The sequence below is a fragment of the Pelophylax lessonae genome (assembly GCF_965119305.1).
Source record: "Pelophylax lessonae genome assembly, chromosome: 4".
NCBI classification, from domain to species: Eukaryota; Metazoa; Chordata; class Amphibia; order Anura; family Ranidae; genus Pelophylax; species Pelophylax lessonae.
Window position 1 is genome coordinate 280,692,019 of NC_138771.1, and position 26,073 is coordinate 280,718,091.

At 42.7% G+C, this 26,073-nt stretch overlaps 1 protein-coding gene across 2 annotated transcripts in view; it reads left to right on the forward strand.

Moving 5' to 3' along the window:
* Positions 1-26,073, forward strand: part of LOC309553665 (solute carrier family 23 member 2-like) — a 419,408-nt gene that overhangs the window by 185,287 nt on the left and 208,048 nt on the right. For both annotated transcript variants that reach the window (XM_082254993.1, XM_082254994.1), the window contains exon 7: positions 17,004-17,160. In XM_082254993.1, the coding sequence (XP_082111119.1) occupies positions 17,004-17,160 (157 nt within the window). The remainder of the gene's footprint in view (positions 1-17,003; positions 17,161-26,073) is intronic.

The window sequence follows — 26,073 nt, forward strand, 5'->3', positions numbered from 1 at the left end:
TTCAACTTCTGGGTCTCCAAATTGGGCACATGGCCTGAGCTTGCCCTTTACGCCTTGGAGGTGCTGGCGTGCCCTGCAGCCAGTGTATTATCTGAACGGGTATTTAGCACGGCTGGGGGCGTTATAACAGACAAGCGCAGCCGCCTGTCCAGAGACAATGTGGACAAGCTCACGTTCATTAAAATGAACCAGGCATGGATCCCACGGGACTTTTCCGTACCTTATGCAGAATAGCAATGGATACCGACCTTACCCACCCATTGTTCCATTTTTGCTCTTTCTCACTCTTTTGGGGTGTACCCTCATTTAAAATTTTTGAAAAGAAGCAGTGTTGGCTACCTCGTCCTCCTCCTCAGGGCCAGATTAATGTAGGGGCTATTGGAGCTGCAGCTCCAGGCCCCTACCTTTTATATAGGCCCCGGGTTGGCCATATTCACTGTTACCGCTCTTCTGTCACTTGTAAACACAGAAGTCTGGCTTCTATGCTCGCTTCCCCAGGCAGCACCCTCAGAACCTCCCCACACAGCGTGAAGGCCGGACAAGGAGGGACAGTTGGCGATGCATGGATGTGTTTATGGGCTTCAGAGACAGCATCCCATGTTGAATTAGGCATGCATGGCTGCACCCTTCCTCCTCTGGGTGCATGGCAAGGCACGGCCCTTAAGGCCCTTCAAAATCCTCAGCACCAAGCCCATGATGCTGTTAATCCGGCCCTGGTCCTCCTCCACCGCCGCTTCCACCTACACCGCCCATAGGTGTGCGCAGCCTATTGCATTAAGGTGTGCACCCCAAAGTTGAAATACACATGCATGTGTTTGCCAGCAGGGAGAGTAATGTATCGGGGCCATGTACCTGTAGGCAAGGAGAAATAGAGCAGAGCAGGTCCCAGGGAGATCTTTCCCATCTCCTCACTGGCAATGCTATGTGCCCTAGGTGATTAGGGTGTGCCCAGGCACACCCAGCACACCCTGTGCGCACGCCTATGTCACCGCCACATCCACCACCACCTCAACCTCCCTCCTACTCCATATGGGCCTCGTCCTTCAGAGATGAAGAAGAACATTGTTTTATTTTTCTGTTTTTTTTTGTTGTTTTAAGTTATTTCCCTATCCACATTTGTTTGCAGAGCACTTGCCATGCTCTTAATTACGTTTTGCTGCCATTTGCAGCACTCTAGCCCTTTCCTTTGGTGTTTTAGAGCCATTTTAGTGCCTTAAAGTTCGGGTCCCCATTGACTTCAATGGGGTTCGGTGTCCGGGAAAAGTTCGGTAAAAGTCCGGGACACGGACCCGGACTTTTTTTTAAAGTTCGGCCGAACCCGTCGAACACGGACATCTAGGTGTCCGCTCAACCCTACTTATAAAGGCTCTTTTTTTTAAGCATTAGCCTTTTGTTATCACATTGGCCACATCAAATTGGTTACATATATAGGCCAATTTTGTCACCTCTTGAGACTCATATATTTGTCATAAAGGGGTGTCAGATAGAATCAATAGGGAATAGCATATTATATATATATGTGTGTGTGTGTATGTATATATATATATATATATATATATATATATATATATATATTGTTGGTAGTAGCAGTGGTAACTATTTATTAAGTCACTAGTAGAAGGCAAAAGGCATAGGTAAGTAGGATTAAAGGGGAGCTGGACAAACATATTAGAATAATTAAGGGTATTATTCAATGAAGAAAACACTATGCTATTTTGTACTGAACAAATGTCTGAATGTATTCTTCAACCTCATAGCTCACTGCTTCGGTTTTATGACAAAACACAGCCTCCACCTCTTAGCACTGAATCGGTTGCATTAGATATATATAATATAAACAATTCTAGTGATAGACTACTGATGCGCACTTGATACTTCCTACACAGCATTGCTATCTTTCTGTTTGGTCATATAAGGTGGTGCAATGTAAGGATAGGAAGTAGAAAGGGCGGAGAAAGGGAACACATTTCAAGAATGCAAACACAAGTTTCTATAAAGATTAGATGTATTATGGTGTAATAGAACACTCTTTTTTTTGTTCTATCTGTCATGCGTGTTTGCTGGCTTCTGTTTGCAAAAGCATTCTGTATCTTCAACTTGTTAAGATGAAGCATCTTAGTATGTCCCAATATATAAATTATTGTTTCTGTTGTGCATGGCATATGTGCAGTTATTGAATATAATTGTTTTATAAGCTAATGAATGTAACCATAGTAGTGATATCCAACCAAATTATAGTCAGAGACAATTTAGCATGTGGTTAATTGCAGGAAAAGTTCTTTAATTAGTGGCCCTACAAGATGAACCACTTCATTCCTGGGCACTTTTACCCCCTTCCTGCCTAGACCAGTTTTCAGCTTTCAGCACTCTCACACTTTGAATGACAATTACTCAGTCATGCAACACTGTACCCAAAAAAAATGTTTATCATTTTTTTTTCAAACAAATAGAGCTTTCTTTTGTTGGTATTTAATCACCACTGAGTTTTTTAATTTGAAAAAAGAGCGTTGATTTTGAAAATAAAACCCACTTTTTTTTTACCTTCTATTGTAAAATTTTGCAAATAAGTAATCTTTGGTTATAAATTTGGGCCAAAGTTTATACTGCTACATATCTTTGGTAAAAAATAACCCAAATTAGAGATTACTACTTTGTGTAAGTCTGTGTGAAAGTTATAGAGTCTACAAGCTATTGTACCAATCAGTGAAAATTGATCACATCTAATTACACCTAAAGTTCTGATGGCCTATTTAATTTCATGAGGCCCTAAAATGTCAGGACAGTACAAATACCCCCCAAATTACCCCTTTTTGGAAGTAGACAGTCCAAGGTATTTGGTAAGAGACATGGTGAGTTTTTTGAAGTTGTAATTTTTTCCAACAATTCTTGGGAAATTAAAGAAATTATTTCTTCTTCTTTTTTTTCTTTTTTTGTTTTTACTCAAAATTGTAAAAAAAACAAGTTATTTCTCACACACAGTATATTCATACTTGCAAATACACCCTTTAATACATTCTGGTACTCCTCTTGAGTATGAGGATACCACATGTGTTAAACTTTTGCACAGCCTGGCCACATAGAGAGGTCCAACATGCAGGGAGCACCGTCAGGTGTTCTAGGAGCATAAATTACACATATAAATTCTTAACGACCTATCACATTTTTGCAGGCCCTGGAGCACCAGTACAATGGAAACCCCTACAAAAGGACCCCATATTGGAAAGTAAACACCCCAACGTATATTCTATGATGCATTATGAGTTTTTGTAACATGTAATTTTTTTCCCACAAGTTTTTGGAAAATGTGGAAAGAAAATAAAAATATATATTTTTTTTACACAAACTTGTCAATTTATAACATTTTTCTAACACATAGCATGTACATGGCAAAAATTACACCCCAAAATACATTCTGCTACTCCTAAGTATGGCGATACCACATATGTGAGACTTTTACACAGCCTGGACATATACAGAGGCCCAACATCCAAGTAGCACCTTCAGGTGTTCTGGGAGCATAAATTACACATATAATTTCATTACTACCTAGCTATCACACTTTTGAAGGCCCTGGAACACCAGGACAATGGAAATGCCCACAAAATTACCCCATTTTGGATAGCAACTACCCCAACATATAAGCTATGAGCCATGGGATGCAGATAGGTACTCCGGTACTCTGATGGGCTGCAGATAGGTACTTGGGTACACTGATGGGCTGGAGACAGGTATTTGGGTACTCTGATGGGCTGGAAACAGGTATTTGGATACTCTGATGGGCTGCAGATAGGTACTCAGGTACTCTGATGGGCTGCAGATAGTTACTCAGGTACTCTGATGGGCTGGAGACAGGTACTCGGGTACTCTTATGGGCTGCAGATAAGTTATCGGGTACTCTGATGGGCTGCAGATAGGTACTCGGGTATTCTGGGCTGGAGACAGGTACTCAGGTACTCTGATGGTCTACAGATATGTACTCGGGTACTCTGGGCTGGAGAAAGGTACTCAGGTACTTTGGGCTGGAGACAGGTACTTAGGTACTCTGATGGGTTGGAGACAGGTACTCAGGTACTCTGGGCTGGAGATAGGTACTCGGGTACTCTAAAGGTCTGCAGATAGGTAATCAGGTACTCTGACGGACTGTAGATAGGTACTCGGGTACTCTGATGAGCTGGAGACAGGTACTTGGGTACTCTTGCCTGGAGACTCTAATGGGATGGAGATAGGTACTGGCATACTCTGATGGGCTGAAGATAGGTACTAGGGTACTCTGGGTTGGAGACAGGTACTCTGGGCTGGAGACAGGTACTCGGGTACTCTGAGGGGTGGTGACAGGTACTCGGGTACTCTGATGGGCTGGTGACAGGTACTCTGATTGGCTGTGACAGGTACAGAGATACTCTGATGGGCTGGTGACAGGTATTCTGATGGGCTGTGACAGGTATTCGGGTACTCTGATCGGCTGGTGACAGGTACTCAGGTATTCTCAGGGATTGTGACAGGTACTCTGATTGGCTGTGACAGGTACTCTGATGGGCTGGTGACAGGTCCTCTTTATTATTGGGGGCAATCTGTGTATGTTTTCTTTGCACTGGCTCTTTACCACGTGACCGGCTGTGTCCAATCACAGCCGGTCAAAAAGTCAACACACCCGGTAACTGCCTGTTACCGCAATCTCCATTTCACACAGGATCAGTGTGTGAGGAGGAGAATCCGGTAACAGGCAGTTACCGGGTGTGCTGACATTTGTGACTGGCTGTGATTGGACACAGCCGGTCACGTGGTAAAGAGCCAATTTCATTGGCTCTTTACCCGGACCAGGGATGGGCTGTGTCAGAGTGATCCTCATCCCCGATCACCACGCTGCGTGCCCCCTGGAGCGTGTGAGAGCGGCGAGAACGGGTGGTCGTCATATGATGCCCACCCAGAGGGAGGGAATGTTCCTGCCAGATAGAGCTTTCTTTTGGTGGTATTTAATCACCGCTGGGTTTTTTATTTTATACTAAAAAAAAAAAAAAAAGAGAAAATTAAAAAAAAAATTTTTTTCTAATTTCTGTCAGTAAATTTTGTAAAAAAGGAATTTTTCTCCTTCACTCATGTGTGCTGATGAGGCGGCACTGATGAGCACTGATAGGCTGCACTGATGGGCACTGATGAGGTCGCACTTATGGGCATTGATGAGGCAGTACTGATGAGCAGGCACTAATTTTTCTGCACTGATGGACACTGATAGGTTGCACTGAAATGCAGCACTGATGAGCACTGATAGGTGGCATTTATGGGCACTGATAGGTGGCACTGATGGGCACTGATATGCGGCACTGGTGGGCAGTACTAATGGGCACTGACGGACAGCACTAATGGACACTGATAAATGGCACTGATGGGCACTGACAGGTGGCACTTATGGGCACTGTCAGGCAGCACTGATGGGCAGCACAGATGAGCAGGCACTGATGGGCACTGACTGGCATCACTAATGGGCACTGATTAAGGTCACTGTGGGCACTGATTGGGGTCACTGATTGGTGTCAGTGATGGGCATTGGTGAGGCGAGGAGTGACGATAAACGGCACTTCCTCATTTACATGTGACCGGCTGTGATAGGACAGAGCCAGTCATTGGCTCTTTACCAAGATCGGGGTCGCGTCGTGTTATAGAAACACAGTGCAGCCGCCGTGCTGCACGAACACGTGGGTGCACGAGAGAGGTTGTTCTGGGGCGGCATCATATGACGTTCTAATAGAACGAGACCCGCACTGCTCCGCTGTCATTTGATAGTGGGCGGGTGGCAAGTAGTTAAAGAGGAAGTAAATGGCATACTAGCACATTATGTAACACTTACCTGCAAACGAAGCCTGCATTCTCCCCACTGGAGGCCGCATCCATCTTCGCCTGTCTTCCTTCTGGGTCCACGGACTTCTGCTGTACTAATGGCCAGAGCCGCGTGACGTTACTCCCGCGCATGCACGGATGATGTCATCGGCTGCATGCAATGTAAATATCTCCTAAACGGTGCAAGTTTAGGAGATATTTACAGTATTTAGGGGTAAGCCTTATTATAGGCTTACCTATAGGTACAAATTATAAAGGTAGGTTTACAACCACTTTAAAGCGGAGTTCCGGGCACAAAATCGACCTAATCGATTTTGTGGCCATCCGCTTGCTCTTCTTCACCTGAAAAGGAATTGGATAGTTAAGATTATTTTTTTTTTTACTTACCTTGTAATTGTAGAAAGAAATACTCACCTATTTTCCATTTCTTCCCTCTGTGGCTGCGGCCCGTGCCATCACTTCCGGTTTGAAATGATTCCTGGGAGCTAAACGTCATCGCTCCCAGGAATCAATGCGACGGCACCGGCCCCGCATGTCACTTCCGGTGCGATGCCACATTCCCTGCTAAACAGCTTCTGGGCATGCCCAGAAGCTGTGTAGGAATGCAACGCCGCACCGGAAGTGACGAGAGGGCCGGTGCAGGCGCATTCTGGGAGAAGAAGACACTGAAGAGGACGCAGAAGAGGATCGTGCTGGCTTCAGCTGCCCACAACAGAGATGGCAACGCTGTAGAAGAAATTTTATAAGTGAGTATTTCTTCTTCCAGGTTAGTGCAAACCGGGACAGATCAGAGGCTAGCCATTGTGGAATGTACTAGCCCTGACTGTCCCGGGGGTATGTTTATTGAAAAACTGTTTTTGTGCCCGGAACTCCGCTTTAAACTCTTTACTCACAAATAATGAGCAATAGAAATGGATCTGCATCCTTCTAAACTTTCAGCTCCCTCTTCTGGGCATGTCTTTAATCCACAGCAGCTGGGCATGTGCCACACCATGCACACAGTACCCATCGTTGCTCATCACAGTGAGATTAGTGTTCATCACAGTGCCATCATATATATCATTGACAATTTTGTGTAAAAAAAGAAAAAAAAACATTAAAAACATTTTTGTAATTTTCCAGAAACTAGTGGCAAAATATAACATATTCCATGAACTCACCATGCCTCTCCGCTAATAGCTTGGAGTGTCCACTTTCCAAAATGGGGTTATTTCGGGGGGGGGGGGGGGGTTGTGCTAACTTGACATTTTAGGGCCTCCGAAACTGTGATAGGTAGTGAGGAAGTAAAATAAGCAATTTATGCCCTTAGAAAACCTGAAGGCAGTGATTGGTTTTTGGGGTCCCGTACACATTTAGACTCCCAAAAAGTCTCACACATATGGTATCTCCGTACTCAAGAGAAGCAGCAGAATGTAGTGGGGTGTCATTCCACATATACCCATGGCACGTGTGAGCAATATATAATTTAGTGACAACTTTGTGTAAAAAAATAAATAAATAATGTAATTTTCCCGAAAATATTCCATGGATTCAACATGCCTCTCAGCAAATAGCTGCAAAACTTTCCAAAAAGGGGTAATTTTGGAGGTATTTGAGCTATCCTGGCATTTTATGCCCAATATTAGAAGCTTATGCCACACATCACCCACTCTTCAAACCACTTGAAGACCAAGCCTTTTCTGACACTTTTTGTTTAAATGAAAAAATGAATTTGTTTTTTCTAGGAAATTACTTTGCATGCAAGGGTCTCCCAAAATGTGAAAGCCATCTAACATCTTTCCAGACCCGTATGAAAGTGTGCCCTATACTGAGCCGTGCTGTACCCTATACTAAAACTCTACTAGTGTGTGGTAGCGTGTGTGCAGAGACCAGGTTGACCAGGACAGGAGGGACAAAAATAGCGGGTGTCACGTCTTGCCTATATCTGTGTTTTCTACAGACATGATATCTTCTTTGGGGTTTTCTTTGGGTAGGGTTACCAGGGAGGATGTCCAGAAAATGCCTCTCATACAGCTGGCTCACTGCATCTGGATTGGGAATTTGAGCCTGAGCACCTTCTGGATACAGAAGGGCTGTGATGATCTCTTCCTGGAATTTTAGGAAGGATCCCCTTCTTCCTGACGCTTTGTATAGCACATATTCGTTCAGCAGAGCCAATTGGAATACGTATACAGACACCTTCTTGTACCAGCGTCTGGCCTTACGGGCAATTAAGTATGGTGCCATCTCTCCCATGTTAAAGTTGTATTTGTGGACACAGAGGGGCTTCTCAACAACACCAGTCGCCGTTGCAATTTGGACCGTCATATCTGCGTGAATGGAGGACAGAACAAAAACATTTTGTGTGTCCCTCCACTTCACTGCAAGCAATTTATTGCACTTCAAGCAGGCTCTCTCCCCCCGTCTAAGTTGGGAATCTACAAGTTGTTGGGGTAAGCCCCAGCGATTAGGTCGCACAGTGCCACATGCGCCAATTCCAAAATCAAATAGGTGACTAAAAAGTGGCACGCTTGTGTAATAATTGTCCATGTATAAATGGTACTCCTTTCTGAATAAGGGTGACACCAAGTCCCAAACAATCTTGCCACTGCTCCCCATGTAGTCTGGGCAGTTGGGGGGGCTCCACATTGCTATATTTTTCCTTGTAAAATTCGTAAACTACATGTATAGCCTGTTTCCCTGTCACAGATACATCTTGACCACGTATCTGGGATGCATGCTGGGGAGAAACTGTTTGAAAGCAAGGCGGCCAGCAAATTTAATCAGGGACTCATCAATGCAGACAGCTTGTTGGGGCATATACAAGACTGCAAACTTCTGTTTGAAGTGATTTATGAGGGGCCAACTTTTTTGGAGCTGGTCATATCCAGGGTCACCCCGAGAACGACAGAGTGTTTTGTCACTGAAGTGCATGAACTGCACAAGATTTGCTCATATCTAGTCCTTGCCTTGACAGCAGAGAAAATGGGCATATGGTGAATAGGGTCAGTGGACCAATATGACCGCAACTCACTCTTTTTAGTAATGCCCATGATGAAAGAAAGGTTTTAAATTCAGAAACAGTTGTATGTTTCCATGCTAATTGTCTGGCAAGGGTCAAATTTGGATTTGCGGTGATGAATTGATCGACATATAAATTGCTTTGGTCCTCAATAGATCTGTAAAGATCTTCCGTGAAAAACAGCTCATAAAAACCAAGGGGAGTAAAATTGGCTATTTCCACCTGAATTCCAGGTTGGCCAGTAAATAGGGGAAGTACAGACGCTGCAGAAGTGGTGGGCTCCCAATCAGGATTTGCAAGCGCATCAGGAAGGACACTATGGGCTCTACGGGCCTGTCCTCTAATTATTGGTGGCTGCGGAACACTACTTGTGCTAGCCAGGATGTACTAGGCTAATGCTTGCCACTTCACCAGAATGTTGAGCGGCACTAGTACTGACACTCTGCTATATAGGAGAACCCTGGGGTTGTTGCACCTTAGCAACAGAAAAACGGGGTTGGGTAGGGGTGACCTTAGCAGGGACCACTACTCCGTCGTCAGACATCTGTCAGGGTGCTGCTGCTCTCTACAGGTTCCAATACTGAGCCTGATTCTGATAATGAAGCTTCCCCATTGCTCCCATTCATGCTCAGCATCGTCTAGGCCTTTTCACTGGTGTACCACTGTTTGGACATTTTGGCCAATACATGTATGAGTACCTAGTGTGACTCACAGGTAAAACAGCACCTGGTTGTCAAGGACTGTTTGAACCACTACCAAAAAATGTAACTGCTAGTGTTAGCAGAGATCAGGCCTGACTCTGCTAACACTGTGGTTTAGTGTTCTGACAGTAATTTGCTGATTCTGCACTTCTTGGGGGGGGGGGGGGGGTCACAGAGGCTAAATGCAGGTGCTGACAGGTGTCGGGGCTGATCCTGCTAATGCTGTGTTTTCGGAACACTATGCTAAACTATTGGGGATGCTAGTATAGTTCTGATCTGATCAAAGATATTGATCCGTTCAGACACTATACTAGTAATAGAGGTGTTTAGTGTGTGTGTGTGTCACTGGCAATCAAAGGGTTAAAATGTATTACTAAATATGCGGTGGGCAATCTGACGCTATCCTTTATTGATGCTAACTAATGTTAACGCTAACTGATGTCATCTGTGACACTAATACAGTGATCAGAAAAAAGATGTGTACACAATAATAGTGACACTGTGACAGGGCAATGAAGGGGTTAACTGGGCGTGATCAGGGAGTTAAATCTTTATTAGGGGATATATGCGGGTACCCTAAATCTATCTGGGACTCCCTCTAACTACCACTAACTGTCTCTCACACTAACTGAAGTCACAAGTGACACTAATACAGTAAACAGTAAATTATCTGTATACTGTATATAGTGTACACTGTGACAGGGAGTGAAAGGGTTAACTGGGGGTGATCAGGGGGTTAAATAATTATTAGGGGATATATGCGGGTACCCTAAATCTATCTGGGACTCCCTCTAACTACCACTAACTGTCTCTCACACTAACTGAAGTCACAAATGACACTAATACAGTAAACAGTAAATTATCTGTAAACTGTATATGTTGACGCTTATCAGGGGGTTAAATGTGTGCCTATGAGTACTGGTGTCAGTGTAGTGCTTGTGTACTCACTGTAGATATTCTCTTTTCTCACGCTGGAACCGAAAAGAGCTCCAGGAGAGAAGATTGCATCATTTCCTGTGCCGGTGTTTACATTACACAGGCACAGGTTGTTCTGCAATTGGTCAGAAACAATCACAAGGGCCAGGCCAAAAATCATTCGCCTGAACCTAATGACTGATTGGTCCTGAACCGAAATCAGAGCATCGCGGGGACTGCAGGCGCACGTGCGAGATCAACGTATAGTTACGTCGGTTCGTGTAGCCGAGCCACCTTGCCGCAGTAAATCTATGGTGGGTGGTCAGCAACAGGTTAAATCACATTGCTAATTGCAAATTGTACTTGTTTGTAGTTTAAATACTGACATTTGCATTAAAAACTGTCATTTTTTTAACTTTTGGAAATGCTAATAAAAACTTGGCTGTGCCCGTAAATTTTGGGTGTTGTGTCAGTAAATTTCAATTTGGTAGGTTGGCAACACTGATACACACATAGGCTTTTAACAGCATTTTTGTCAGGTGAGTTTAGAGGCAGAAAAACCCCTCTGCCAGAACATCCTGGAGAGGCAGGGTTTAGCAGAGTTGTTTTTTTTTTTTTGGAGCAGAGGCCGCCGGCGTCCTTAACAACCAGTGAATAGCTGGTTGTGAAGGAGGACCCTGGGAAGCCAGCCACCGCGTCCTTAACAACGAATGAGTCGTCAGCTGTCAGCCGGGTTCCCCACTGACAGCTAAATGTAAAAAAAAACATTGCCAGCAATTAAAAAAAGTAAAAACCAATTTCCTTAAGTCTGGTATAGATTTTGAGGGGAACACTCACACCAAATTATTTTTTTATAAAGGGCATGGGGCCCTCCCAAAATCCATACCAGTCCCTTACCCACGCATGCAGCCTGGCCAGCCAGGAAAGTGGGGGAACAACATGCACCCTCGCCCCTCATCTTTAACCATACCAGGCTACATGCCCTCAACATGGGGGTGCTTTGGGGCAGGGGGGCTCCCCCTAAAACACCTTTACCCCACCTTTACCCCACAACCCTGCAAAGTGATTATGGGGATCTGGGGGCAGGAAGCATATTGGAATATATAAGCCCCTTTTAACAAGGGGACCCCAGATCCCAGCCCCCTCCATGTGAATGAGTATGGGGTACATAGTACCCCTACTCATTCACCAAAAAGTGTAAAAAGTAAATAAAAACACAACACATGTTTTTGACAAATCCTTTTCCAAGCAGTATTTTCCATTTTAAATTTTAAAAAACATTTGACCAGCACAGGAAATAGCCTAACATTTGCCCCATTCTCAAAAAATATCCATGCACTTTCCCTGGGCAAATCACTATGCAATTTGTTTTCATAAATACACTCCTAAACCTAGGTTCAAACTTATGCGGTACTGAAAACGCTGCAATCCGCACTACCCTTTCCTTCTTCTGCAGGTGTCAATGCAAAGTTAATGACACTCCAAACGCAGGTCACAAACAGAATGCCTTTGCCTGCATTGGATCGGATGGTACAAATTGGTTGCGGTGCTGCTCCAAAAAATGTGCATGCACGTCTTTGGTACAATGTGGTGCGATCTGCACTGCACTGAATGGCATGCAAATTGTACAGGAATGCATTGCAGTTCTTGTGCAATTTACATGTGGTTCACAATGAGAATCAAGACTAAAGGTTTCTTCAGATTCATTAAAAAAAAAAAAAAATGAATGTGTGAATTGTCATTCCTACAAGAAGGAAAAAAAACAGTTCATACAAAAAGCATACAGTCACTTAACCTCTGGTAGCCCCAGCCAGATGACCAGCAGATTAATGGAGAAAAGATTTAACACAGTAAAAACTTCTTACACTGCCTGGGTGTTCTTCAGCACATTGTAAATTTTTGCACAGACATTGTCAGACAACTCTTTTAAAGTATCAAGGACTTTTTCTGAAATAAATCTTTCATTGAACTAGAAATAAGTACAACAAATTTAATTGGCCATTCTTTATATCATCCTTTTTATGAACTAGAAGCTATAAATATAAATAAACCTGTAGCTATAGCTCATGGCTAGTAGGTCAAACCCAAATAAATCACTTTTTTTTCTACTTCTCCCACTTGACTGTATGCAAATACTAAAAAATGAAGAGACGAGTCTAAGCAAAGTTATCGTCTTCATCTTGTGAGGTTGATAAGTTATACTATACAATCAGCATAATTTAAACATAATTTTCTACCAGATTTCTGGAGCTGGAATTCCTTCAGGAAATTCTTCTTTATGTAAAGAGGCATGGCACAAAAATGCAAGAGGGCACCAAATACAGCAAGAATACTAACTTGACTGACTGGTTATCACAGACTACTCCAGCTGTTGTTGAATATTGAATACTATCTTGCCAGGGTGTTGGGGCTGGAGAACTTGTTGGTGGCTCTGGAAGCCCCGGCAAGGACTCTGGGAGGTTGTTCGGTCCCGATTCTTACGCTAGCCAGGGCAGTGTGGCGGGAGGCTAAGAAGATTACTGACGCTGGCGACATTGCGGCTGCCCTACCTATTTGGCATAATCCAATGTTCCCCGGTCTCCAATCATTTATGGATTTTAGGTTCTGGGAGTGCAGGGGAATCTCTACCTTGGGAGATGTTTATGTGGGGAATATGATTGCTACCTTTCAGTCGCTGCGGGACAAATGTGATCTCCCCCATAGCGCTGTCTATAGGTATCTCCAGCTTCGCCATGCATTCCATTCCCAGTTTGGTTCTAACGAGGTTATTCTCTCTGATTAACCACTAATTGGTATCCTGCACTCTTAGGGACCTAGGGGCCTTATCTCCACGACTTATTTACATCTGTTATCGGCCACAGTTAATGGTAATCCGCTGGTGGTGCGCACCAAGTGGCAGCAACTTATCCCTGATTTATCGGATGAAGATTGGGAGGAGGCGTGTCTGACGCACCTCTCGGTTTCTCCGGGTGTTAATAACAGGTTGATCCATCTCTACATGCTACACCAATCTTATTTGACCCTGGTCCGCTTGCATGCCATGCATAGACTCCCGACTCCTGCGTGCACCAGGTGTACGCACCCACGTGCGGGTTTTGTGCATGTCATGTGGCAGTGCCCGGGCATTGCGCGGTACTGGCGGAGAGTGACTGAGGTTCTCTCCTCAGTCCTGTCTGACACGGTGCCGTGCACGCCCATGGTGTGCCTGCTGGGAGTGCTGTACGAGGAGCAGTGGCCAAGACATGCTAGGACACTGTTACAGGAGTCCTTATTTATGGCACGTAAGGCCGTTGCCCTCAAGTGGATTAAACCTGCTCCTCCTTCGGTACGTATGTGGCTGCAGTTGGTTAATCAGGTGTTGCCATATGAAAAACTTGTGTTTGAACATAGAGGTTGCCCGGCCAAGTATGATAAGGTCTTGGGGCATGGTGCTCATCTGATCTTACCAACTCTGCTGTCTATCTTTAGCTGTATGAAGCTGGTTCGCTTTTTGTATATGCCGTTCTCTACATTGCTCTCATGTTATGTCTGATGGTTTTACTTCATGCCGTGTTGGACTACAGTATGCTGCTTGATCTCTAAGATAACATGCTTGAGATACAATGTCTATTGTGGAAACTATCTTTAATGTATGCTTGCATAAGTTGATGTACCGTTTCTGATTGCTCTTTATTTGATATGTTGGCATTCCTGTTGAGTGCCTTGTTGTATGTACTTTATGTTTTTTCTCCGCTAATAAAAAGAGTTTAAAAAAAAAAGTTCAGTCCATGAAAGATCACTTCTGGCAGAAGGCTTAACTGCGAGGTGCACATGCAACGTAATAGTAGGAACACTGAGAGGCAGGGCCACAAGATGAATCACTATGGCAAAAAAGCCTGAACAGCATCTGGCAGTAACATTGGAACCCATGACACGCCATAAGCATGGTCTGAGACAGGTGGTGGTCGGCAACCGAAGAGGCTGACAGCAGGCAAGGCAGAAGGCAGAGTAGTGGTTTGGAAGCAGGCCAAAGTCATACTAGAAAGTCAGCAGAATCGTGGTCAAGAAACTGGGTAAAGTCACACCAGGTATTCAGCAGAATTGTGGTCAGGAGGCAGGCCAAGGTCACACCAGGAAGTCAGCACAGACTAGCCATGGTCAGGAACCAGCCAAGTCAGCAATTAACAGGCAGACAAAGCCAGGATCAGGATTACACCAGGTCACAACAGGAAATCAGAGCAATGATTAATCCAGGGGCAGGCTGAGACAGCAACATGTAAGCAGATTACCAGTGTTAATTTCGTCAACAAAAACATTTTCATAAAAATTTTTGTTAGCGGCCTTTTTACAGTGACAAAAACAAAGCTAAAAGATCACCACATTTTCGTCCACTGTGAAAAAATTTGACGAAAATCAATTATGTTTTCATTAACAAACTAATTGTGAGGCAGGGAGGTTGACCATTGTGAACTTTTGGTTTCCATGGAGATCCGCCTGCCTCCGCTCCCAGCAAGCAAGCGAGTCAAGTCCGTAGCGTGCGTCGCTTAGCAGCAGGTAGTAGGCTGTGCAGCCAGAATTACAGGCCTCTGAGTCCTCAGACGACCATCAAGAGCAGCAGTGTGCATTACAGGCCTCCCAATGAGAGTCCCACTCCTGAAGACCGTCAAGAGCACAGAGCACTGTGAGTGTGTACATTGTAATTACAGGTCAGACCTGAGACCGCCATCCAGCACTGTGCAGCATTACAGGGCTCTCAGAGTCAGACCACTACCCCAGAGCACTGTGTATTACAGGACTCCCCTCATTCTACCATCCAGAGCACTGTGCAGCATTACAGGCCTCCCCTTAGACCAGAGCACTGTGCAGTACTACAGGCCTTTCATACCACCACCCAGAGCACTGTGCAGCATTACAGTCCTCTCATACCACCATCCAGAGCACTGTGCAGCATTACAGTCCTCTCATACCACCAACCAGAGCACTGCGCAGCATTACAAGCCTCCTCAGACCGTCCACAGTGGCTAAATCTGTATCTGTGAGTTTGTTCAAACTTTAAATAAGTAATATAATAATAATAAATATAATTATAAATAATAATAGTATATTAGATTTTTTTACTCCAGGAGTATATAATGGGTTTGGAAATTCTATAGAAATGCTTAAATAATTAATTACAATTTAACAAAACACATTCGATTTTAGTTGTCTAAAATTATTTTATTAGACTAAAATGTACTTAGTCAGCTAAAATACGACTAAAACTAAAACAATTGCAGATGACTAAAATGGGACTAAAATTAAAATGGCATTTTAGTCAAAAGATTGTGACTAAAACTAAAACAATTGCAGATGACTTAAATGGGCCTAAAAGTAAAATGGCATTTTAGTCAAAAGACTATAACTAAAACCTAATTTAAATTTGATGCCAAAATTAACACTGCAGATTACTGGTACAGATGTGGGTTCAGGATGCAGGGTAACAGTTTAAAGGCTGGGATACACTGGTCGACTATTGGCCAGTATTGTCCGGTTCAACAGAAACTGCCAGTGTGTACAGCAGAAGCCGGTCAAATGTTTGACTTGTGTCGAACTGGCATGTTGGAAAACCAGCAGCCGATTGGAATCCAATCCATTTCAGCCAATGGTTGTGAGTGCTGGCAGGTGTGTTCTTGCAGGGGGGGGGGGGGTGGATTTGTTGTATCCCTGTCAAAACACAATAGCTAAGGAGGGAGATCACTGTTATGTCATCACATAGTCAGTACTGTGAGTTCCTCGGTTTTTTTCTCATTCAGCCCACTGGGAAATTTACTAAAACTGGAGCACACAGAATTTGGGGCAGCTGTGCCCAGTAATCAGCTTGCAGGTTTTATTGTCAAAGCTTCAATCAACAAGCTGAAGTTCGAAGCTGATTAGTTACTAGGCACACCTGCACCAGATTCTGTGGGACCCTGGATAATAAAATGGTGGTATTTGACATTTTTAATGTCAACTCTTTATCAGAGGCCCATTTTTAGTAAACAATATGCTAAAGCTCTATGGCATGCAAACACTATATATATAACCCATTTTTTTGTTAAAAAATTTAACAAAGTTGAAATGAAGTTGTCTCAAGTAAATAGGTACCCAATATGTCAAGCCCAAAATGTGCGTGCACCCGTGAAATGGTGACAACTTGGATTAGGCAATAGTTACATCACTGTCTTTTTTCACATACTGTATGGTATTCTAAGGGTCCTTTCACTCTGGCTTTCCGCTGGGCAGACTCCATTTTGCTAAGCGGGGATTATTAAAATTTGCATTAATAAATATCTATGGTGGTATTACACTAGGTGTTTGCACTGTCCTGTGTGATTTCACACTGTGTTCACTTTACACATCAAATTATGTGCCAAACAATAAAAAAATATGAGATTACTGTACACAGGAAGGGGCGATTGAAGTAAATGCAGCTTTACTGGGCTAAATTAAAAAATGAACCAATTCCATACTATTTTGATTTAAATGTCTGTATTAACTATTTTTACATTGTAGAAAAAGAAATAACTAAAACTTTGCTTTCAAACTCTTTCAAGGTATTATTAGGAATGTGCTTATCATGGCTAGTTTGTTACATTTTGACACGCTGCAACATTTTCCCAGGAGACCCAGTAAATTATGGATTTGCTGCTCGGACTGATATAAACACTGATGCCATAATCAATTCACCTTGGTTTCATATTCCATATCCAGGTATGTTTGATTCTACAGTTCTACAGTTCTGGGTAAAAACACATACAAAATCTACTGTTTCCCTTTTTAAGTCAGTGTTAGATATCTGTTGTGTTGTTCATACTTGTGAAATTGTAGAAACAGAAATTACGGCAGTGTGAGTCAAGTCCTTGTGTTTAACAAATCATTTTATTTTATTCTTAATTTATTACTTCAACCGTAACGCAGCTGCTTTTTTTTTAAACTAGAAAACTATAAAAAATGGAAAAAAGATCTTGGTTTTCCATTTCCAAAAATTTTATGTTTTCCACCTTATGGCCCACATTTTTCACTCTTCGATAAATCAGACTTTTGCATAGCCTGCATCTCTTTTATTTTAAAATATTATATATAATATGTAATTCTTTGGATTGTATTTTTCTTTTTAAGTAGAAAACTTTTGTCTGGTTTTTTTACCCTTCCATGTGGTAGCAATAATGCTCCCCCACTCTCAGTGTTTTAGCTTTTATTTGTAAAGCCAGCCATTGAAATCTGGTATTGAATTACAGCCATAAAAATGCAGTTGTTCTTTATGCAATCTACTGTATTTGCAAAGTGGAGGACATCAGAAAGGATCTATAGAGAAAAGAGTCATTTGGATGTTTCAGTATACATTTGAAATTGAATACCCTTGAGTATAACCATGGAATATAGAAACAGTAAGGATCATTTATCAGTTTTGCCACTTGGGGAGATATTGCTAAACTGAAACACCGAAACAATTTTTGCCAGTTTTACTAATAGATTGCAGCTTATCTTGTAAACTCTCTCTTCTGGTACTTGAAATTCAACTGGATTGGAATGAAACACACCTGTCACCACACGTGTTTCAAGTGTAAAACTGTCTCTTATCCTTACATAATTGCCCCAGACCTGTCTGAGAAATTTGTACAAATGGTGCAGTTGGCAGTCCAGGAATGCAAGTGTTAGGGTTTTTAAAACTACAAAAAAAAGCATATAAGAAATATTTTCCAAAAGGAAAGGAAAGGTTTGCCCTATATTGGCTTTGGTTCTGTCAGGACTTGCTTTATAACTAAAACTTTAAAATATTTTTGAATGAGGGTTATCTTTTTTTTTTTTTTTTTTACATGAATAGTTTAGGCTATTATTTGTATATATTAAATGTTTCTTTTGCACAATGTCAGTTTTTAAGCTTGGTACACACTATAAGTTTTTTTTTCCGTTCAACCCAGAGGGCTGAATGGAAAAAAAAAAAAAAAAACTGACAGATGACTGTACTAACACAAGCGATGTTAGTATAGTGATCTCCCCTGCTGTGTGATTGTGTGCTGACGGGAAAGGGGGTCCACCTCCCGGCCAGAACACACTGGTCAGTGCTCGCAGCCATTGACAGCCAGCGGTGATTAGATGCCAATTAGATGCTGGTTTTCCAGCATGCCGTTTGACAAAAGCTGGTCTTGCAACTGACTTCTGTCAAACAGGTAGTTGTACACACGCACCGAAAATCTAGAGGTTCCTGTCAAACTAGCAGTTTTCAGATAATTTTTGGCCCATGCGTAACCAGCATTAGTCTAGTCACATATGGTTCTCAGTGGGTTCCAGTGGGTTTTAAAACAGGCACATGGCCCACCACCCATCATTCTCAGTGACACATCTGCTCCTCCTATGGGTGGTCATAAGGCAGATATAAATCTGTTGCACATACTTAATCCTTTACTGTAATCCTTTACTTTTCTACATAGCAAAAACTGCAGAATCAGATCCACTAGAAGATTTTTTTTTCAACAAATGAAAGAAAGAAAACCTTCCTGTGCAATAATAGGAACCTTATTTAAAACACGTTTTATCGCCTTCTAGAACACATATGACAAACACACGCCCACTGGACGAATCTAGCCAGCAGGCCTTGACATGTGGCCCTCGTACCCTATTTTGTAGCCAGGGCATGGTGGAACTCCATTCCGCCTCCTCCCGCTCTCACCCCCTGCTTCCGCTCCCTGCTGTCAATTGTAAACACAGAAGCCAATTGTGTTTACAAGGGACAGCTTTGCTCAGTGACTCCTGAATCGAATGGATCCCTGCATGCGCTCATGGTGGGGCATGACAGACACAGATCTCCATAGAGAGAGAATGATCTGCCTGCAAGGTGTGCTGACTACACAGGAAAGTGCTAGAGCTGGGCCTGGTAGGAGAGAGAGATACAAAGAAGCTTTATACACAGCACACCACTGAACTCTGTAAGTAGCATACCCCTAACTCCTGCATTCTGTACATAACGCATTCATGAACTCTGCACTGTGTATGCAATGTAATTCTGTACTCTACATTAACGCACTTCTTAACTCTACACTCTGTAAGTAGCGCATACCTAAAACAACCAGCCCTTTGAATGTAAACATACTGCTGATGTAGCCCATGATGAAATTGAGTTTGACACCCCTGTACTAGAATGTCCCAAATGACGGTTAAATGGCAAGCAACACTAATAGCAGTTCTGGATAAAGAGCTGATTCATAAAGTGATGGTTTGTATGCCTTTAAAGCGGAGTTCCGGCCTATTTTGCAACTTTAGTGATTCCTGGAGTGCTCACTATGCTGATCAACAATTGGGCATTTTCAATTTTTTCGGGGGTCCCTTACCTTATTTTCATGCCATTTTTGATTGTACTTCCTCCTTCTCCCCCCTCTGTGGCCACGGCCACCGACATCACTTCCGCCTTTGCATTGCATCCTGGGAGCTGTTTGTCATCACTCCCAGGAGGCTGGAATCAGGAAGAACTACCAGAACACTCCCTGGAATCAGGAAGAAGGCCACAGCAGATTACACTGCGGCTTCAGATGCCCACGTCTAAGATGGCTGCGCCCAGGCAGCGTTTTTAAAAGTACGATTTTGACTAAAATCCAATACTGTACACCTTTTAAGTATGAGAATAGCGGTTCTGTAAAGGGATTAGTATTATAGGGGTATTTTTAGTTAAAAAAGGTATTTGAGGCCTTAAATAATAATTTAACTATTATTTTTGAAGGTTCCGATAATTACATGGATTATAAAGTCTCAAATGGCCTTGAGCTTGAGTTGATGGCATCAGTTTGACATCAGTTTGGGATGCTTCTCCATACATTGGTAGTGATCACTGGGTAGAATATGGTCACCCTAAAAAGCATATATGAACTGCTACAGTTCTCTAGCTAGTAATTCAATTTCACTAAATGAAAAAAGTACTTTATCATAACTTTAAGGAAGGAATTAAACTTTACAGATTATACCTAAAAATTACAGATACAGTAAAACTCTGAAGTAGTAGGTTTAGGATTGTAAGCACTTAGTTTTTCTTGAGCAGCTGCTTTTAAAATAAAACAGACTGACTTTTTAGGATTGGCTTCAGGGAAAGTAACATTCCAGTGACACATTGTACATCTTTAATCCTTTCCTTGTATGGTTCTTGCTAATAGAGATCAGACGTATTCTCACTTAGGTAAATCTACTGATGTTAGCAACATGCACAATATATCAGGATTCCTGTCTTATTGTAGTCGTAGACTGGCATTGTTTTTAGAATAATGGGTAGTGAGGCATATGTCTGTCATCCTTATTGGATCTTCCCAATTCATCCACAAGCATTAAAAACAAGCGTAAAAGCTCTGTTCCCTTCTTTCTGCATGTCAAAAATAAACTTTCTAACGAACAGAAAAATGCAAATGACTGCTACCGATAATTGGAAAAATTTTACAGTACCTCTGCACAATACAGTACACAGTCATCTTATCTTAAAGGCATTGTACACTTTCCACTGTTTTTGTATTTTTAACTAGATATTAGAATAGTTATATCTCTATTCTATTTGTTCGCCTTACATTGTAATGATGGGCTCACATGTTGTGGCTGCAGTTTGCAGTGTAATGGCTGATCGATTCCCCTATATCTATGTGTTATTGCAGCTCACCTATTCACATACAGCTTCTTGTTTTGGGTCACTCAATGCACAATGGATGTCTTGCCATTTTCTGTTGCGTAACAAATGTTGGCATGCTAATGTGATAACATCTGCCTGTTTGTGACTGTGTCAGATTTTATTTGTGTTTGGCTCCCACCTGCAACAGTTCTAGACTGGGAGACCCATGTATTGAGGGATATGTAGTTTTGCTACAGGACGTTCAGTTCTCACACTACAGAGAGAGTTTATGCATTAACCTGTGCAGTGCCTGCCACTTGCATTATGTTTGAACACAAGCAAAAACACAAGAATGTGAAGATGAGACATGGACTGAGTGACCCCCTGTTCGGAACCGAATAACGAACCCTATGGAAGTCTATGGGACCCGAACTGGAAAAATTAAAAGTGCCCATTTTGAAGGCTGATATGCAAGTAATTAGGCATACAATGGTTATGGGGGTCCTGGTACTACCCTGGGGGACATGTATCAATTCAAAATAATGTTTGAAAAAGACATAATTGTTAAATGAGCAGTGATTTACTGATGATTAAAGTGAAACCATTAAAATGAGAAATAATAGTAAAAATAAAAAATTCCTTTAACCACTTTAGGACCTGAGGATTTTCCTGCTTTACGTCCAGGCCACTTTTTGCAACTTGGCACTGTGCGACTTTAACTGACAATTGCGCGGTCATGCAACGTGGTACCCAAACAAAATTTACGTCTTTTTTTCCCACAAACAGAGCTTTCTTTTGGTGGTATTTGATCACCTCTGCGCTTTTCATTTTTTGCGATATTGATAAAAAAAGAGCGACAATTTTGAAAAAATAACAATATTTTTCTACTTTGACAGTTAAAAAATATCCAATATATTCAATTTTTGTCATATATTTAGGCCAAAATTTATTTAGCTACATGTCTTTGACAAAAAAATTCTCAATGAGCGTATTTTTAACCGCTTTAAGATTTTAGCCCATTCCTGACCAGGCCATATTTTGCGATTCGGCACTGCGTTACTTTAACGGACAATTGCGCGGTCGTGCGATGCTGTACCCAAATTAAATTTATGTCTCTTTTTCCCCCACAAATAGAGCTTTCTTTTGGTGGTATTTGATCACCTGTGCGATTTTTCCTTTTTGCGCTTTAAACAAAAAAAAGCAACAATTTTGAAAAAATAACAATATTTTTCACATTTTTTTTATATGAAATTTCCCCCCCAAAAAAAGTAAAAATCAAAATGTTTTAACATTTTAGGCCAATTTGTTTTCTGCTACAAATGTTTGGTAAAAAAAATCGCAAATAGCGTATTTTGATTGGTTTGCGCAAAAGTTATCGCAGCTACTAACTACGGGAAATTTATGTCATTTTTATTGTTTTTTTTTAACTAGTAATGGCGGCAATCTGGTGGCGAACTGCAATTTTTTTTTGCGGGATTGCGGGATTGCGACATTGCGGCGGACAGATCGGACCCCTAACTGACATTTTTGACACTTTTGGGGGTACCGGTGACATTACTACAGTAATCAGTGCTATAAATATGCACTGTTACTGTAATAATGACACTAGCAGGGAAGGGGTTAACTTTATTGGTGATCAAGGGGTTAATGTATGCCTGGTGCTTACTGACGTGTGTGGGGGGAGGGGACTGTGTGACACAGGCACAGATCGCAGGTTCAGCTATGTTGAATCCTGTAATCTGTCCCTGCCTGTCACATAGGAGATCCGCCCGCTTTGTTTACACAAGCGGGCGGATCTCCTCACTCGATCTCCGAGGATCGGGGAAGAGCGGCGGTGATCACCACCTCTCCTCCCCTGGCCCGGCTCCCGCTGTGTCTGAATACAGCGGGAGCGAGCCTCCGGCGGCGTGCGTGCGAGCCTCCGGCGGCCCTTGTGCGAGCCGCCCACAAGGGGAGGAGTCCAGCGACGTAGGTCTATGTCACTGGACGATAATGAGCCACTTTGCCGCAGTACGCTCAATGTGAGCGGTCAGCAAGTGGTTAAATATAGTGCCTGGGGGTCCCATTAGTCTGCCTGTAAAGTGGCACATCTGTACTGTGTAAAGAACCTGCTGCAGCAATAATGACATTTATGAAGCCAAAAAAATGACATTTTTCCTGCAATCTTCCTTTTTTTGTAAACAGCTTAGGGAGTCAGTCTGTATGACGAGGCCACAATTTAGTGCACTCGGAACAAAATTCGAGATTTTTTAGATACATTTTGGTGACTCTATTGCAGACTTTGGACAGAAGTAACAGATGTGGAAAAATTGGGATTAGGGTGTTGTTGGTGGTGCCTTCACATTGTAACCCTATCGAGCTACTCTTGATAAAAGCAAATATTGGCCTTGTGTTAAACGTGCACTAACACACTGCAATATACTGCAGTAAACATGCACCAATGCACCTAAATATACTGCATTAAATATGCACTAAAACACTGCAATATACTGTGGTAAACCTGCAATATTGCACTGTAATATACTGCAGGAAACCTGCCCTGACAAAATAAAATGACATTAAAGTAAACCTAATCCTTCGCACTACACTCATGCTGGAGTATCACTAGATTCACACTAAAGTTAAAATTAATGATCACACTACACTAACACTGCACTATCACTAGACTTACACTAAACTGACACTAAAGTGAAAATGAACGGTCACACTACACTCACACTGCACTATCATTAGATTCACACTAAACTGATACTTTACACTCACAATAGAATCACAATAGCCCACTATAGCATGCTAACTCTCTAGTAGCACTGAACAGATCCATGTTCTATCTCTCTCTATGCCAATATCACACTGCAAATAGGAAGAATGGGAAGAATATTTTTATAGTGTTGGGTGAGACTAAAAGTAATGAGCCATGACTGGATAGAGTCATCATGACAGTGTCCAATCATAGCTCTGACAGTGCTTTGTGCCCTGATTGGACAAAGCTTTCATTGCTTCAGCCAATCAGGGCTTCCAATGCACTGTGCAGCTATGCAGTGCATTGTGGTCTTTTCGTGGGCCGAACAAATGGTTGAACGCCCTGATAATTCGGGTGTTCGTTGAACGGGCGAACAGCCAATGTTCAGTCTCAACTCATGCTCGGGCCGAAACCGTTCACCCAACACTAGTGAAGATTTACTCTACTATAGGCTGTGCATACAGGGCAGCAAATGACACCATGAAATTACATATGCGATGCACACTTATGCAGGTGAAAAACACAAGGTGCCGGTAGGAAGGTTTATAGTGCCTTTAAAAAAAAGCTCAAGTCAGTAAATTAGCATACTTTTACTAGGCCATGTATGTCAAACATTTAAGGTTTCTGTCAATACCTAGAAAAAGTCTTATCTGTAGTGCCCTGCAAGAGAACAGCCATTATACTCACCTATCTGGTAGCCTATGTCTCCTGCTAGAGATAAGCAGACTGCCCTGGTTTCAGTTCAAGTGACTTCCTATGATGGCACACAGAGATGAAGAGGAGCTGAGAGCGCTGTTCGGTGAACCGAGAAGAGGAGGTTCGGGGCCACTCTATGCAATATCATCACACAGAACAGGTAAGTTTAAAATATTTTGCAAAGAATATTTGAACGGGGTGAGAGGAATGGGAAACTCCTAGCCTGGCTAGTCAAGAAACAGACAGCCACTGCTAGTATTCCCCAAATCCTTGATCCAATGGGAACACTGCATAGTGACCCACGGCAGATAAATTATTGTTTTGGGGCACTACCAGACTCTCTATAGCTCCCGAGAGACCTATACAACTGAAGAACTTCGACTGTACCTAGCAGAGATATACCTCCCTGTCCTTACTACCACCTATAGAAAGAGATTTGATTCCCCTATCACACTGAAGAGGTGCAGAGGGCTTTGGGCACTCTTCAGTCAGGTAAGACTCCTGGCCTAGACGGGATCCCTGTAGAATTTTATGAAACCTATGCAGAGGACCTTCTTCCTTGTTTATATTCACTATTTGTGGGAGCACTGGGATCTGTTTCCTTCCTGGATTCTATGAGTAATGGGGTGATCGTAGTGATCTCCAAAATGGGAAAGAAACCTGAACCCTGCTCCTCTTACCAACCCATATCCCTGCTGAACGTGAACATGAAGCTTCTGACTAAAATCCTGGCCAATCGGCTTAATACTGCTATTACAGCACTGATTCATCCGGATCAGCCTGGTTTTATGCCTGAGAGAGATATGGATATCAATATCAGACGTCTCCACGCACAAATGGCCTTGGCTGCTCTGTACAGCCCGGGGGCTTTGGCCCTCGTTTCTTGTCTTGGCTGCAGCTGTTATATGTCCATCCAAGAGCTAGGGTCAGGACTAGGGTTGAGCGAACACGGACTGTATTATTCGTGTTCGTACCAAATAATTGGATTTTTGTTACCCGAACACGGACCCGAAAACTTTACTGTATATTTGGGTAAAAATCCATGTTCGGTCATTTTATTTCCGGGTTTTGTATGCATTGGCGCGCTTTTCATGGCGGGCTTTCAACAGCCAATCAACAAGCGTTTAATTGGTGTGCCTTAAGCCATCCCAGCCATGCCTACATATGTATTAGTAGCTGTGATTGGCCATCTGAAGCATGTGACCAAGTCTTTATAAGTTCGAGACGGAGCGCCGCTGCGTCATTCTGCTGTGTTAGTTCAGGGACAGAGCACACATCATACGTGCTGGCTGCTGATTAGGGACAGACAGGCAAAAACCATTTGTGTCCGGATAGAATTGAGGGACAGGTCGAGAGTGTGTTAGGCAGGGCGAGTTGTAGGGCATTTTAGGGCGAGGCTGCTGATTTTTAGGGTCAGTGTTCTACAACCGATATTGCTGTGTGGGGGGGGGTTTGCAGTGACCGATCTTATCAATCCTGTTAGGGAAAGGCTGGAGATAGGCAGGTGTCAGTGGTCCACATCTATTTTGCTGTGTGTGGGGTGCAGTGAACACAATCTTTTTTGCCCACTGAGGAGGAGGGAGAAAAGTCTTTTTCTATCAGT